Here is a 13,260-nt window from a genome sequence, read left to right as displayed (position 1 = left end):
TTGGTGAACGCTCTGAAACTACATGTAGGTGTGTTTGTATGAGGGCTCGGGGGCGGGGCAGTAGAGGTCCTACAAGCTTCCACCACATTATCAGAGTTGCATAAATGACTCAATATATTTTAATAGCTAAGTGAAAGTAAAAGGGAAATGATTATCTGTTTCTGGGAATCTGTCATATGTGATCATCTTAGGGACAGCTGACAATGAAAGACAAGAAAAACTAATATCTTCCAAGAAAATTTACCGCTGAAAGTGACTCTTTTATAAACTGTGGAAAGCAAAAAGGCCATTTTTATTTGACTTTGAAATAAACGTCTGAAATGAAATGTTTTAGTTACTCAAAACTTTGCCCTGATGAGTTGGAAAGAAAGATTACAATCATAACATACAATCATGATGATCAATAGATATAACAAACAAAATAAAAAGTATCAAATAATGTGCTCTACAATAAGCTTGCCCCCAAATAAGTATTTATGAAGAAGTTCACGTTTTTGAACAGAAAATTGGAAATACCTGAGACACAGGCATTATCAAAGACTTTCTGTAGAAGAGTCTTGGTGATGCGGCCAGTTCTTCGGACAGAATTATCTAGTCTCATTAGAGCCCAATCAAACTGACTGGCATTCCTCCTTTGAGAAGTGGGCTCCTCTTGACGGTAGTTTTTTTCAGCTGCAATGGCATACAGCCTGTCTTGGCTCAGTAGCCCTCTATAAAATGAAACACAATTAATAATAAATTAAGTCAACTACTATCCATACATGTCATCTTCTTGAGCGAAAATTATTCAAAGCTTTTCTATTAGATACTAAATACACAAATTCATAGTGCAATAGCATTATGCTCATAGAAGTATAAACTGGTAGCAAAGAAAGTTTTGACTTTTGCTTTGAATAAAATCACATGTACATATACAAACTGTATATGCAAAGTAAATCTCTTGAATAATTATTTGACAGTGTCTTGAGAACCTTCCATATGGAATCGTTTCAAACTAGACAATACTATGTGTTTTAAGTGTTCTCTAATCTCCCTTAACCAAAGCCAGCAAAAATAAAATCAGATTTCTGGTGTTAAACATCATTCTCGGGAAGTCAAAAGGAAAAAAATGTTTATAAGTTAGGTAAGGTCAGCCTAGTACATGTGTGTTTATAAAAGAGCAAACGGCCTTTAAACCATTCAATATTTTAAGAGTACAAATCTCACATGCAAGCCAAATGCTCTAAAACATGAAATCAGAGATATTCCATGCTGTAGAAATACAAGCTACACCTGATTTGCAAATACCAAACTTAAAAATAATCCTCATGTGTAAAGAAATCCGTCATAAATTTCTGAATTGAATTTAAACTTTCTCTGCATTCATATATTACTTTCACAAAATTTCTAATTCAAAGATTTACACACTTACTCCCAAATATTTTAAACTTTCCAATAATAGCCAGAAAGTAAAAACAACTAAATAATAAACACTAAGTATATATTAACTGAGTATAATGCAAAAATACTTTACTTATTAATCCAAGAATGTCTTCAGAATTACAAACACATTTTTCTGGCATGTGTATATTTTTATCAGTCAATTACCCAAATAAATACAGAGGCTGACAAAAAAAAAAAAACGTATACAAGGGGACGCTTTGGTCAACATTGCTCAAGCAGTAGTTTGTCATAATCAGAAGTGTCTGGACCCTGATGGTAACTACTTTGAGCACCTCTTGTAATTGCAGAAGTCAAACGTGACTTGTATTCATCTTCTATTATAGGTATATATTGAGTATTACAATTTTAATACAGTTTTTCTTTCTTAAAATGTATATATATTTTTTTGGCAACCTCTTTATTTATATAGTAATAAGTTTAATAAAACTGTTTATTTCCTACCCTATGTCATTAACCTTGGTAACCAGTCACAAAACTGAGTGATTTAAGTATGTGATGTTAAAGAAAGCTACACCCACTGGTAGTTTCACCACAAGGTTATGTAAAACAGAGGCAGTAATTGATACCAGACTAGAAAAGCTACCACTGGGATCTGGGACAATTCACAACCACTCTGGCCGTCAATGATTCCACCTAAGTAAATAAATAGCATGGAATAAAAAAATAAAATGGAAAAAATCAGGATACAAACTGAATGACACAGTATCTTATCTTTGTAAACCTAATGATCAGTACATTGTAGATGGCTAGCTGACTCTAGCTATCTAAGTTTGTTTAATGAGCTGAATTAATGAAATGCTAGATTATTACCTATCAACCGCAGAAGATACCCTCCTACATGTATTTGTCCCTTATTTTCAAAGGTTTTCTCTGGCCATTTATCTGGCTACTGGATCAGTTGCTACTAAACTATGCCCTTGTTAGTCACGCAAATACAAAATGACATTATTTTAAATCACCCAGAACAATGTCAAGTTCAGGTGAGTGTGCAATATTGTTCAACAATGAAAGCTGACTAATATAGGGATTTCAAAACTGTAGAAATATAGTATTTGCCTAAGATTTTTCACACAAACCAAATCTGATAAACTGTGAAAGAGCATTAAAAAATAAAACCTGTGCTAAAGTGGTTTTAAAATGCAAGATCAAACAAACACAAACAAAATTCAGGCAGAAGACAGAGATGTTACAATAAACCATTCTGAACATTCACTAAATCTTTAATGCAGCTGAGTCTCCTTTACATATGTGTGTGAAGAACAGCTTGGCTTTCGTTACCAGTAGTTAAGTCGAAATATAAATCTGCTACGAAATAAGCTGGGATGGGGGAAGGATTACATATTTAAACCAAAGGATTCTTCAGTCTTCAAAATGATTCTCCAGTGCTTCCCCACATGCCAGTGCTTTCTACAGTTATTATTTGGCCCAGAATTTATTTTTAAATTCATTTGAACACACCCTGGTGGAAACAAGAATTTCATAGCCTGAAACATTAGGTCTGTTGTGATAGAAAGGAAAGAACAAGTTCAGGGGTGGGTGCATGCAAGGTAGGCACCTAGCCATCAGACTGGCACAAGCTGGAATGCTCTGATGACCAAAATTGATGTAATTATATAAGGGAAAATTATTTTATCATCTTATCAATGTCATAAATGGCTCAGGAGTTCCCTACTGAGACTCTGGCACTCCACCAATATGCAGGTTATCCATGAATTTTCTCGCAAAATCTGGCATTTAAAAAGTTACTTTTCTCAGTAATTTTAATTGGTGGTGGTAGTTTTTACTTTGATCCTTTAGTGCAAAACATAGTGATTATATGGTTTTGTGTATTTCAAAAAGATGACCAGAATCAGATTATAAGCAGGTTTCCATGGGATTCTCCTTTTAAGCCTCTGCCATTTTTAAATTAATACTTTTTTTCAAGGCACTTTTAGGTTTACAGAAAAATTGTCCAGAAAGAAGTTTCCATATACCTTCTTTCCCTGTTCCCCCTCTTAACATCTTGTATTAGTGTGATACATCTGTTACAAATTATGACCAACACTTACTATCAACTAAGGTCTATAGTTTACAATAGGGTTCACTCTGTGTGTACATGTCTAAGTTGTGACAAACGTATGACATGCATTACAGTGGCATACACAAGTTTCATTGTCCTAGAAATGCCCTGTGCTACCCCCTTCCCAAATCCCTGGCAAACGCGTTTTACTTGTCTCTACAGTTTTGCCTCTTCTAGAATGTCATATAGGTGGATCATACAGTAAGTATGTAGCCTTTTTCAGACTGGCCTCTTTCACCTCGCATACATTTGAAGTTCCTCCACGTCTTTTTTGTAGCTTGATAGCTCATTTCTTATTAGTGCTGAATAATACTCCATAGTATGGATGTAGCACAATTTGTTTATTCTATTAAAGGACGCATTGGTTGCTTCCAATTTGGGGCAATTAAGAATAAAGCTACTATAAACATTTCTGTGCAGGTTTTTGTGAATATAAGTTTTCAACTCATTTGGATAAATGTCTAGGAGTGTGACTGCTGGATCACACAGTAAGCTTATGTTTACTTAGCTTTGTAAGAACTGCCAAACTATCTTCTAAAATGGCTGTTTCATTTTGCATTCCCACCAGCAACAAATGCGAGTTCCCTATTCCCCCATAGCCTTACCAGCATTTTGTGCCATAGGTGTTTTGGATTTGCCATTCTAATAAATATGTAGTGGTATCTAATTGCTGTTTTAATTTAAAATTCCCTAATGACATATGATGTTGAGTATCTTTTCATATGCTTATTTGTCTTTTGCATGTTTTCCTTGGTGAATTGTATATTCAGAACTTCTGCCCATTTTTCAGTTGGGTCATTCAGTGTCTCACTGTTGAGTTTTCAGAGTTCTTTGTATGTTTTGGATAGTCTCAGTGTTTATTTTGTTTTTTTTGTAAACTTTTTGTTGAAGTGTTATTCATTACTTTTTAAGCTTCAAATATCCACCGAACTAATTACACACGTTCTTAAAACTCTCCATTCCCTATTCTCTTCTTCACTGCGGTTATAAACCAGTTTAGCATTACTTTGCAGATATCAGAGTTTAAAAAATACAGATATATGATAGAACAGGTTATACTCAGTAGTTAATATTTATTTCCATTTAATTATACACGCTAGGAATAGGAAATTATGGCTATAATCCTCATTTCACAGATAAGAACACTGAAGCAACTTGCTCTAAGTCACAGTAAAGCTAGTTAGTAACAGATGACAACGCCAAAATTGGTACTGGGTCGTCTCCTTGTGAAATGAGTTCAATACAGTCAAAAGGCACCAAGGAAACTGATCTGGTTGCAATAGGGGGTTCACACTGGAAAATAGTAAAAACTAAACCTAGACAGGGTGGGTGAGACTAGATAATGGAACACCTCCGATGGCTGATGTGATTTGGATATGCTTATTAAAACGGACTGATTTTCATAAAGCTGCTCTCTCAGCTTATTTTGTTGTATCCTTCTGTAGTGAATGGGGATCTCAAACATCTCCCCCTGTTCACACCAATCCCTTATTTTTTAACTATTCCACTTGAGTTTTCTTTAGCTTGTTACTATGGTTGATTACATGGATTGGTTTTTAAGTGTTGACCCAGCCTTGCATACTCGGAATGGACCCAACTTGGTCACAGTATGAAATTCTTTTTACATTTTCTACATATACTGATTCCACTTGTTTAAAATGTTAAAAGTTCAAAAAGATAATGACTCCTCCTAAAAGTGGTTGGTAGTCCTTTCAAATTTCTCCACTGCTACATGGTTCCCTCAAGCTCAAAATCTTACGATAATTATTTTATTGCTCAAAATCCCTTTCACCCTTCGTGGGCACCAGATGGGATGAGGTTGGAGAGGAAGACTAAATAAATCACAAAGAATTCTGAAAGAGCCTAGATTTGATTCTAGGAACAGATTTTATTCCTGGTACAGAACTGTATCCGAACTCTCTTAAATCTGAGGTTGTAGCATGATCTATTTCTGTTTTTGAAAAGAACAGTCTAGCTGCTGGGAGGAGACTTCATTAGCGGACAGCAAGAATTAAAATAGAGATACGCACCATTTAGGAAGCTGTTGCAGTCGTCCAGGTGAGAGACTGATAGCAGCTTCGACCACAGTGGGCAGTGGAGATGGGAAAGAAATATCTATCACCAAGGGCCCCACCTGACTTAACTATAAATTCCAGGCCACAAGTAACACCACACAATTTAATTGTTACCTCCATGTAGTGAAGAAAATTTCACGTAAAAGTATTTACTTAATCCTCTGTATACATCCATCCTACCCTTTTACATATCATAGTCATAAACACTTGATCAGCACAATCTTCGAGGCAAGAACAGAAAGTTATACAGCATAATGGTAAAACACCAGCTTTAAGAGCATGGGCTTGAGTCCTATGTGTGTGACTTTGGCCAAGTTACTGTAACTCTCTCCGAGCCTGTAAAATCTGAGACAACAGTATTTAATTCACAGAGATGTCACAAAGATTAACTGAGATATGCAGTGTTCCCCAAAATATCATACTTCTACTAGGGAAAATGATTTTAGATACCACATAGACAGATTTTCCATTTCAGTAGGTCTATTTATTTTAATAAATATTTTTAAACAACTATCACAGCAAGCTCTTTATTTTACTAGCATTCTTGCTTAAGACAAAATTAAGTTATAAAAAAAAATGTCAGTTTAAACCTAAAACCAATGTCAAGAAAAATATTAAATATAAATAATTGTTTAGGTAGTACTCAGATTTGGCAAAAAATCTGAAGGCAATACACAAATGCCCAAAGTTTGGGCAACACTGAGAAAGTACACACAAAGGACTCAGCAAAGTAAGTGTAATAACTACTACATGTTTACTAGAGCTGTTTCTTACTTTTTAAAATGTATTAGCAGAAAGCATAAGACTTATTTTAAAAGGCCTATTCGAATCCAAGCTACACTATTGAACAGCCATGGGACTCTGGGAAAGGTATTTGGTCTAAGCATTAGCAGTTCCTTCATCAGAAGAAAAACAGCTACCTTGTAAAGATCACATTAAAAACACGATTCCCAACAAAGCATTTATTATGGAATGTACTCAATACACATTTGTTGATTGAGCTTTTTTTCTCCTCTTTTGCAGAGCTGTCACAATGAACTTTCTCCCAGAACTTTTTTGCAAGACCTTGATTCTCCAAAGTCTTGCCCAGTTAAGCTGTCCCCCAAACACAGCTTTATGCTTTATGGTAAGTCACAGAATTTTAGAATAAAAAAAGCCACCTGTAACCCTTCTACACTTTGATAACCATCAGTCTCCTGGCCTGCAACACCAATGCCATTCCTTTCCCCCATCCATGTGCCCCCTCCAGCTCAGGCTCCTCCAGTCCAAAGGGAGGTAGGTCTCTCATTTATGACAAATCACGAAGAGTCAGTTAACCAGTTTTGGATCTATGATGTGACATGGAGCAAGAAGCTCTTTAGAACCTATAGTGAGAGTGAGATGGACTAGATTATTCTAAAGATCCCTTCCAGCATTCACATTTTGAGATCTTCTCATGTGCTTACTGACCTGTGATAGAAAATCTTTAATTCCTAAATTTATAAGGTAACATGACCTTTCTTTTCAAAAACCCTAAGTACATAAGTAATCCTTCAGCACCTGAAACAACATATTCAAAACACTTCAGAACAGGGAATCACAGTATCCACAGTTGAATCCCAACTGGAGATCCTGATAAATTACTTCACCCTTTTAAGCCTCAGTTTCCTACTCTGTAATATTAACCTACAGAAATTGAAATGTATGTGTGATATATTCATACAAACACTTTGAAAATGGTAAAGATCTAAAACAAACGGTACTACTGTTTATACTGATGTCCAAATCTCTTGTTCCTAATTCTGCTAACATCCTTACCCATCTCTGTGTTGCCCCGCCCCCCCCCCCCCCCCCCCCCCACAAAAGGAAGTACCTTTTCCTCAGTTCTGCATGTCCCACTTAGTTGAGGCCCGATTAGCCGATTGTTCCTAACTGGTCTGTCCATCTCCAGCCTCTGTCTCTCCATGAGTATGGAAACTTTGTCTAGGCCTGGACCTACCTCTCAACACCCTCCAATGCCTTCCAACCACCAAACGACCAACTTTCTACTCAACCTTGGTAGCTGCAAGGAATCAAATGGCCTTTGCAAGTATCAACTTCCACCACATCCCACCCACCCCACAAAGCCATACAGGATAAAAGTATAGCCTCCAAGTCTCTTCATGATCTTCTCTTCCCCTGGAACACTCTGGATACTCATTACCATGTGTCCTCTTAAAACTCAAGTGGTCCCCTAGCACAAAACAAATGTGACTGCTCTTCTCTCTGAAATACCCAGTACATTCCTCTCCTATGGAGAGCACATATATAACAGTTGTACATGTATGTGCCTACAAGCCCTCTGTAATTGACAAACTTATACACACAGGGAGCCAGTGGCTGAATCGCAACCCCTGAGGACCCAGAGGCTCTTAGTATTTGCTGAGAAGATTTTTTTTCTTTGAGAGGTAAAGAGGAAGGTTTCCTTCCTTCCAATGTTAGAGTCACATCATTTTGTCATAAAGCAATGTGATCTTCACCTTTAAGTCAATCATCAATCTAAATCCACTTCCAAACTGATTTAGCTCAAAGCTTATCTTTCCTCTGAAGCACACAAGTATTATTCTTAAAAAACACAAGAAATATATAAGCAGCATTAGATCCAAAAGTGTGAGAAAAAAAGTGTGTAAGAAAACAAAGTGTTTGCTCTTCCACCTCGCCACAGAGGAAGGGTAAGAGCGGGTTTTTAAAAGCGGCTTTATTTTAAAAAAGTGCTGAAATAGGAAAATGAAGAGCAAGACCAAAGAATATAAAAGTCTGTACTTTTTGGTGCTTCAATTTTGAAAACATGTTCACAATTCTAATAATTCACTTAATAATACTCATCTGTCCTTCTCAGACAGGACATTCCTGGAAATCAATCAAGATCAGGGTGAATTTGTGCAGATGACCTGCTCTCCATGAATGGATTACATGTAAGTATTCTTTCCAACTTCTTTGCACTTCACAATATTCCGTCCTCAAAGTCTAAGATTTTCATTGATATACTCAACTCAAGGCAAAAAGCATAAGACCAAGTTCCTGCCTTCAAGGGACTTACAGCCAGGTCTGGAGTTCTGGAGGGTACACATGCAATCATGTTAATGGATACTTTAGTGATTCACGCTGTGAGAGAAAGCAGAAGAAAGGAGAGGTCAGAAGAGAGAAGCAGTCAACAAAGATTTAACAGAGAAGGAGAGAACACTTGAGCGGAGGGAGGGGAGACACCTCAAAAGTGAACATTCTATGCAAAGGCAGGGAGATGTACACCGTGGCCCATCAGAGCCTTGCTGGTCCACAGGTCAGCAGCACCTTTATCACCTGGGGGCTTGTTAGAAATGCAGAATCTCCATCCCCTGCCTAGACCTACAAAATCAAAACCTACATCTGTTTAACAAGATCTCCAAGAAATTCTTGTGCTCATTATAGTTTCATAAGCCCTGCTGACTTTGAAGTAGTAGTTTGGTATGGCCAGAATACAGGATGCCATGGGAAAAAACTCTTAAGAAGCGAGGCTCCAGAGGTATATCCAAATCATGAAGCACCTTATTCGGGAACTAATGGGAGCTACCACAGAGTCTAATTGTAAGTGATTAGGAGTCTAATTGTAAGTGATTAGAAGAATTAAGGATGATTTTCAGTTTATTGCTTTTCCCTGTATTTTGCAATTGTTCCCCAAAGCACAAATTTTATAGTTTGAAAATACACAAGCATACAATAAAAATTAATGTAGTTAATAAAAAAAAGATACACAATAACAATGAGTAAACAAGACAATGATGGCTTTTGCAGTGATGAATGCAGTGGGTAGAAGAGTGAATGTGAAGTGATGAAATGAAGGAGATAGGAGCACAGACAGGAAAGAGAGATTGGGAAACATCTAGAGTAAGTCCCGGGTCCCAGGGAAGGCTTTGTTTTACAGGTGGGAAGGAAGGGATCTGGGCAGCTTACAGGCTGAGGGACAGGAGACTTTAGAAACAAGTATTCATACTGAAGGAGAAAAAGGAACAAATACTTCTCTTATTAGTTGCTATGCGCTGAGTGATGAGCTTGTTCACAGTGGTGAACAAGACAAAGTTCTGCTGTCATGCAACTCATTTTCTACTAAGAAAACAGACAGGAAAAATAAACATTATCAACAAGTGAAACGTGCCATGATAAAACTAAAATAGGATAGTTTTTTAGATTGAGTGTTGGGGTAAGTCTTCTCTGAAGAGACAGCATTTAAGTTGAGCCCTGAATGACAGGAAATCAGCTTTACAAAGGAGGAAGGCCTGTTACCTCTGAGGACCACAGAGGTTAGGTAAGATCAAACAGCCAAGTCAAAGGACCCCAGGTCTGATGAACACCCAGACCTTTTATAATACCCTTTCTACTCCTTTGTTCTCTCTGTTGTTTCCCTCAAACCCAACAGTGAACATGAACAGTAACAATGACCCTCCTCTGGCCCCAGAGGGATGTTAAGGACTAGAAAAATAAGAGTAATTAATTAGCATGACTTTTTCACAAGAAACTTACTTCTGCAAAAGCAGAGGTGAAACTTCTGAAGGTTAACTAATGAGGCCTAATGAGAAAATCCAGACAGGCTCCAGGTTACAAGTAGGCTACATTCCAAAGATTTTATAACTCAGTTGTTAAGTCATAAAACATTTCCTTCGTACAATTTTACGTAGAGAGGTTTCCAGGCTGCTCCACAAAGATCCATGTAATCATACATAGTTATTACTAGTATAGTAACTAATAAAGCACTTACTTGGTACTAGGCCTTATGTTAAATGCTTTACATGCAATACTACCAACATTATTACAACTTCCATCTGTAACTAAGGAAACTGAGGCCTGGAGATGTCAAGTAACTTGTCCAATGGTATTATGCAAATAGAGAGGTCTGCAGTCCAGCCCTGGTCTATTCCAGATACTTAGCTCTTAGTCCTCACGCTCTTCCAAAATACCTTTACTTTAAACACCAGTCTTTCGAAATCAAGTTTTCTCCAATTCTAAAACCTCAGCGCCCATCTCCCCTTCTCAGAATACTATGCAAATTAACAATTTCATCCAGCTTCCCTATCGCCTCTCCCACCAAAGTATATACCAAACCAATCTCCTGATAAATCTCAATTCATGAGGGCATTTATTTACACGTTTGACACCCACTGAGAATTTAACTTGCCTTCGCATCCCCAGAACCCCACGGAGTGCTTTGCACTCATTCATTCACTTACACTAAGAGCCTACTGTGACAATTCCCAACCCATATCATACCTTTGTGAATACTGAGAGGAAAACTCCTTTCAAGAAAATTCAGACAAAAGCCCAAACTGATCATAATGAAACGTCCATCGCTAAGCGATCCCTAGCTCACCCAAAATTCCCAGCCTATCCTCCTCCCCACCAATAAAACTCTCGAAATCTAAGTCCTAGCTGGTTACTGAGCACCAATAATGCTTGCACGTGGGACAGCACCCAAGCCGATTCATCCTAAGGAGAGGACTAACACCTGACCCTCGCTGTAGACAGACTTCAAAGGCCCTCAGCTACACAGGCCGTAAATACCGGTGGCCCGAGGGCAGAATCCAAGACGGAAGCAAGCCATGCCCGCGGCCATGACCTTCTGAAGACAACCAACCCAGTCACCTGGGGAGCTTGGCTCGAGACCCCGGGACGGTTGGCCGTGGAACGGCAAAAAAGGCATGGAGAGGGCACAATAGGGGCCCGTCCCTCAGCAGCATCAATGACCCCAGGGGACGCCCATGCTGCAGGCGGGCTGGGGGAACTGCCTGGGCAACTCACCGGGCGACAGGCCCAGCGCGAGCGGCGGGCCGACAGAGGGCAGCGTGCGGCCGGCCGGGGCCACCCGCGAGGAGGCGCAGGGAGATCGGGAAGCGCGGGGCCGCCCCGGGACGGAGGAACCAGCGGGCGGATCTCAGCAGGGCTGCCATGGCTCCGCTGTCCCCACTGCAGGTTGCACGTTCGGCTAGAAGGACAGGAGGAGCACGTGACCGCGGGGTCGCCCGGCGCGGGAGAGACCAAAGGTCGAGCGCGCCAGATGTAGGGGGAGACAAGGGTTGTTTTAGCTCGGAAAGTGGAAAGACCTATTTCGCTGAGGAGATATGAGAGTCCCATACCCCGTTTTAATGACAATGTGGCTTGATTCGTTATTTAAGGAAAACTGTCTTTCCGTCTTTTGTCCTTCGTCTCATCATTTTAAATCACTCCACCCCCTGAGCTTTTCAGTTGGTAGAGTCGGAAGAGGTCGACTCCTCCCAGGTTACCGCAGGGGCTTGCGGGGGGCCAACCAGCAAAAACCCTCGGGAACTCTCGAGAATTGCCGACTATGAAGATTCCCGGAGTGCGGAGCGATTCTCTGTCGAGTGCGGAGCTTGCTGCGGGCGTTCAGCCGTTTCTACTCGGCGCCGAAGTTGCCGGGCTGATAGGAAGATTCCATAGCTCTCAGAAAAGTGGAAGGGAAGAAACGTTGAGGACCTTTGCACTGTGCTAGTAGCCTCCAAGGATAAATACAATGTGATTTGTACTATTGGGGTCAGGGGACAATGTAAAGATACACGTTTAGGTCCAACCCTAAGTCTGTAAGCAGTACCTGGTTTAAGACATAGGTGGATCTTAACAGAGGTCGTGTAGTTTTAAAGCTGGAACTGAACTTATCTTCCCCAACTTCCGTGCTGCCCTTCCTTCAGTAAATGCACCAGCATCGGAGGTAAGAACGATATGATTAAGAGTCTGGAGCCAAATCTGGGGATAAAACAGGAGGCCCTTGCCTTCACAGGGTTTACAGTTTGGAAGGGTTCCCTGTGCACACGTGGGAAGCACTTCCTCTTTACCTGTCTGTATCCTACCCATGCCCAGGTGAACACTCAGAAGTTTCCTCTGGAAGCCCTCCATGGTAATTTCCTGGTTTGGTTGTTTATCCCACTGGACACTGAGCTCCTTCAGAGCAGGGAGTGTGTGACTGCATCTTGTAGCCCAAGCACATACTCAATGCCACGCTCCCAGTAGGTTTCATTCCGTATTTACTGAGTAAATGTGTATTTTGAGGTGATCTAGCTCATCTCTCCTTACCCCCCTTCAAAGAGGAGTAAGGACAGTGGATGTGAGGAAAGAGCAAGGCAGGGAGGAGAGAGAGAGTGGGCATGGAGGTCTGAGGTAGTTGGGGCCAGATCTTGCAGCTTGTTACATCCCGCTTGCTGTAAGGACTCTGATTTTTATTCAGAATGAGATGGGAAACCATTGGAAAGTTTGGTATGTTGCTGTATGAACCTATTTGCATTTTTAAAGAATCACTGGCTGCTGTTTGGAGAGGTGGTTCTAAGGAAATACAGCTAAATAAAAGTAGGAGACCAATGAGTAAGCTCTTACAATAACTAGAGATGTTAGTGGCTCGGAATAGGGGGGTGGCAGGCGAGATAATGAGAAAGGATCAGGTTTACACTCAAATTGTAGAACCGAGAGGATTTACTGATGGATTGGCTGTGAGATCAAGGATGATTCCAAAATTTTTGGCCTGAGCAATTTGAAAAATGGAAATGGCACTGATTAAAATGGAGGAAGACTAAAGGAAAACAGATTTAAAAGGTGCAATCAAACGTGATCTTCTGGAATAGTAAGCTTGAGGTGCCTGTTAGACATCCTCATGTCAAGTTTGAGTAGGGGGTTGTCTGTACGACATTC

General features: G+C 39.8%; 1 protein-coding gene across 1 annotated transcript in view; it reads right to left on the bottom strand.

The window, feature by feature from the left end:
- Nucleotides 1–11,560, bottom strand: part of LRPPRC (leucine rich pentatricopeptide repeat containing) — a 94,894-nt gene extending 83,334 nt beyond the window's left edge. The window contains exons 1-2 of the mRNA XM_033124814.1: nucleotides 11,365–11,560; nucleotides 517–710 (exon numbers count right to left, since the gene is read on the bottom strand). Coding sequence (XP_032980705.1) covers nucleotides 517–710; nucleotides 11,365–11,513 — 343 coding nt within the window. The 5' untranslated portion in view covers nucleotides 11,514–11,560. The remainder of the gene's footprint in view (nucleotides 1–516; nucleotides 711–11,364) is intronic.
- Nucleotides 11,561–13,260: the final 1,700 nt, after the last annotated feature.

This window comes from Rhinolophus ferrumequinum, chromosome 13 (assembly GCF_004115265.2).
Source record: "Rhinolophus ferrumequinum isolate MPI-CBG mRhiFer1 chromosome 13, mRhiFer1_v1.p, whole genome shotgun sequence".
Classification (NCBI taxonomy): Eukaryota; Metazoa; Chordata; class Mammalia; order Chiroptera; family Rhinolophidae; genus Rhinolophus; species Rhinolophus ferrumequinum.
The sequence above is the reverse complement of the archived record's forward strand: the minus strand, read 5'-3'. Positions and strand labels throughout refer to the sequence as shown.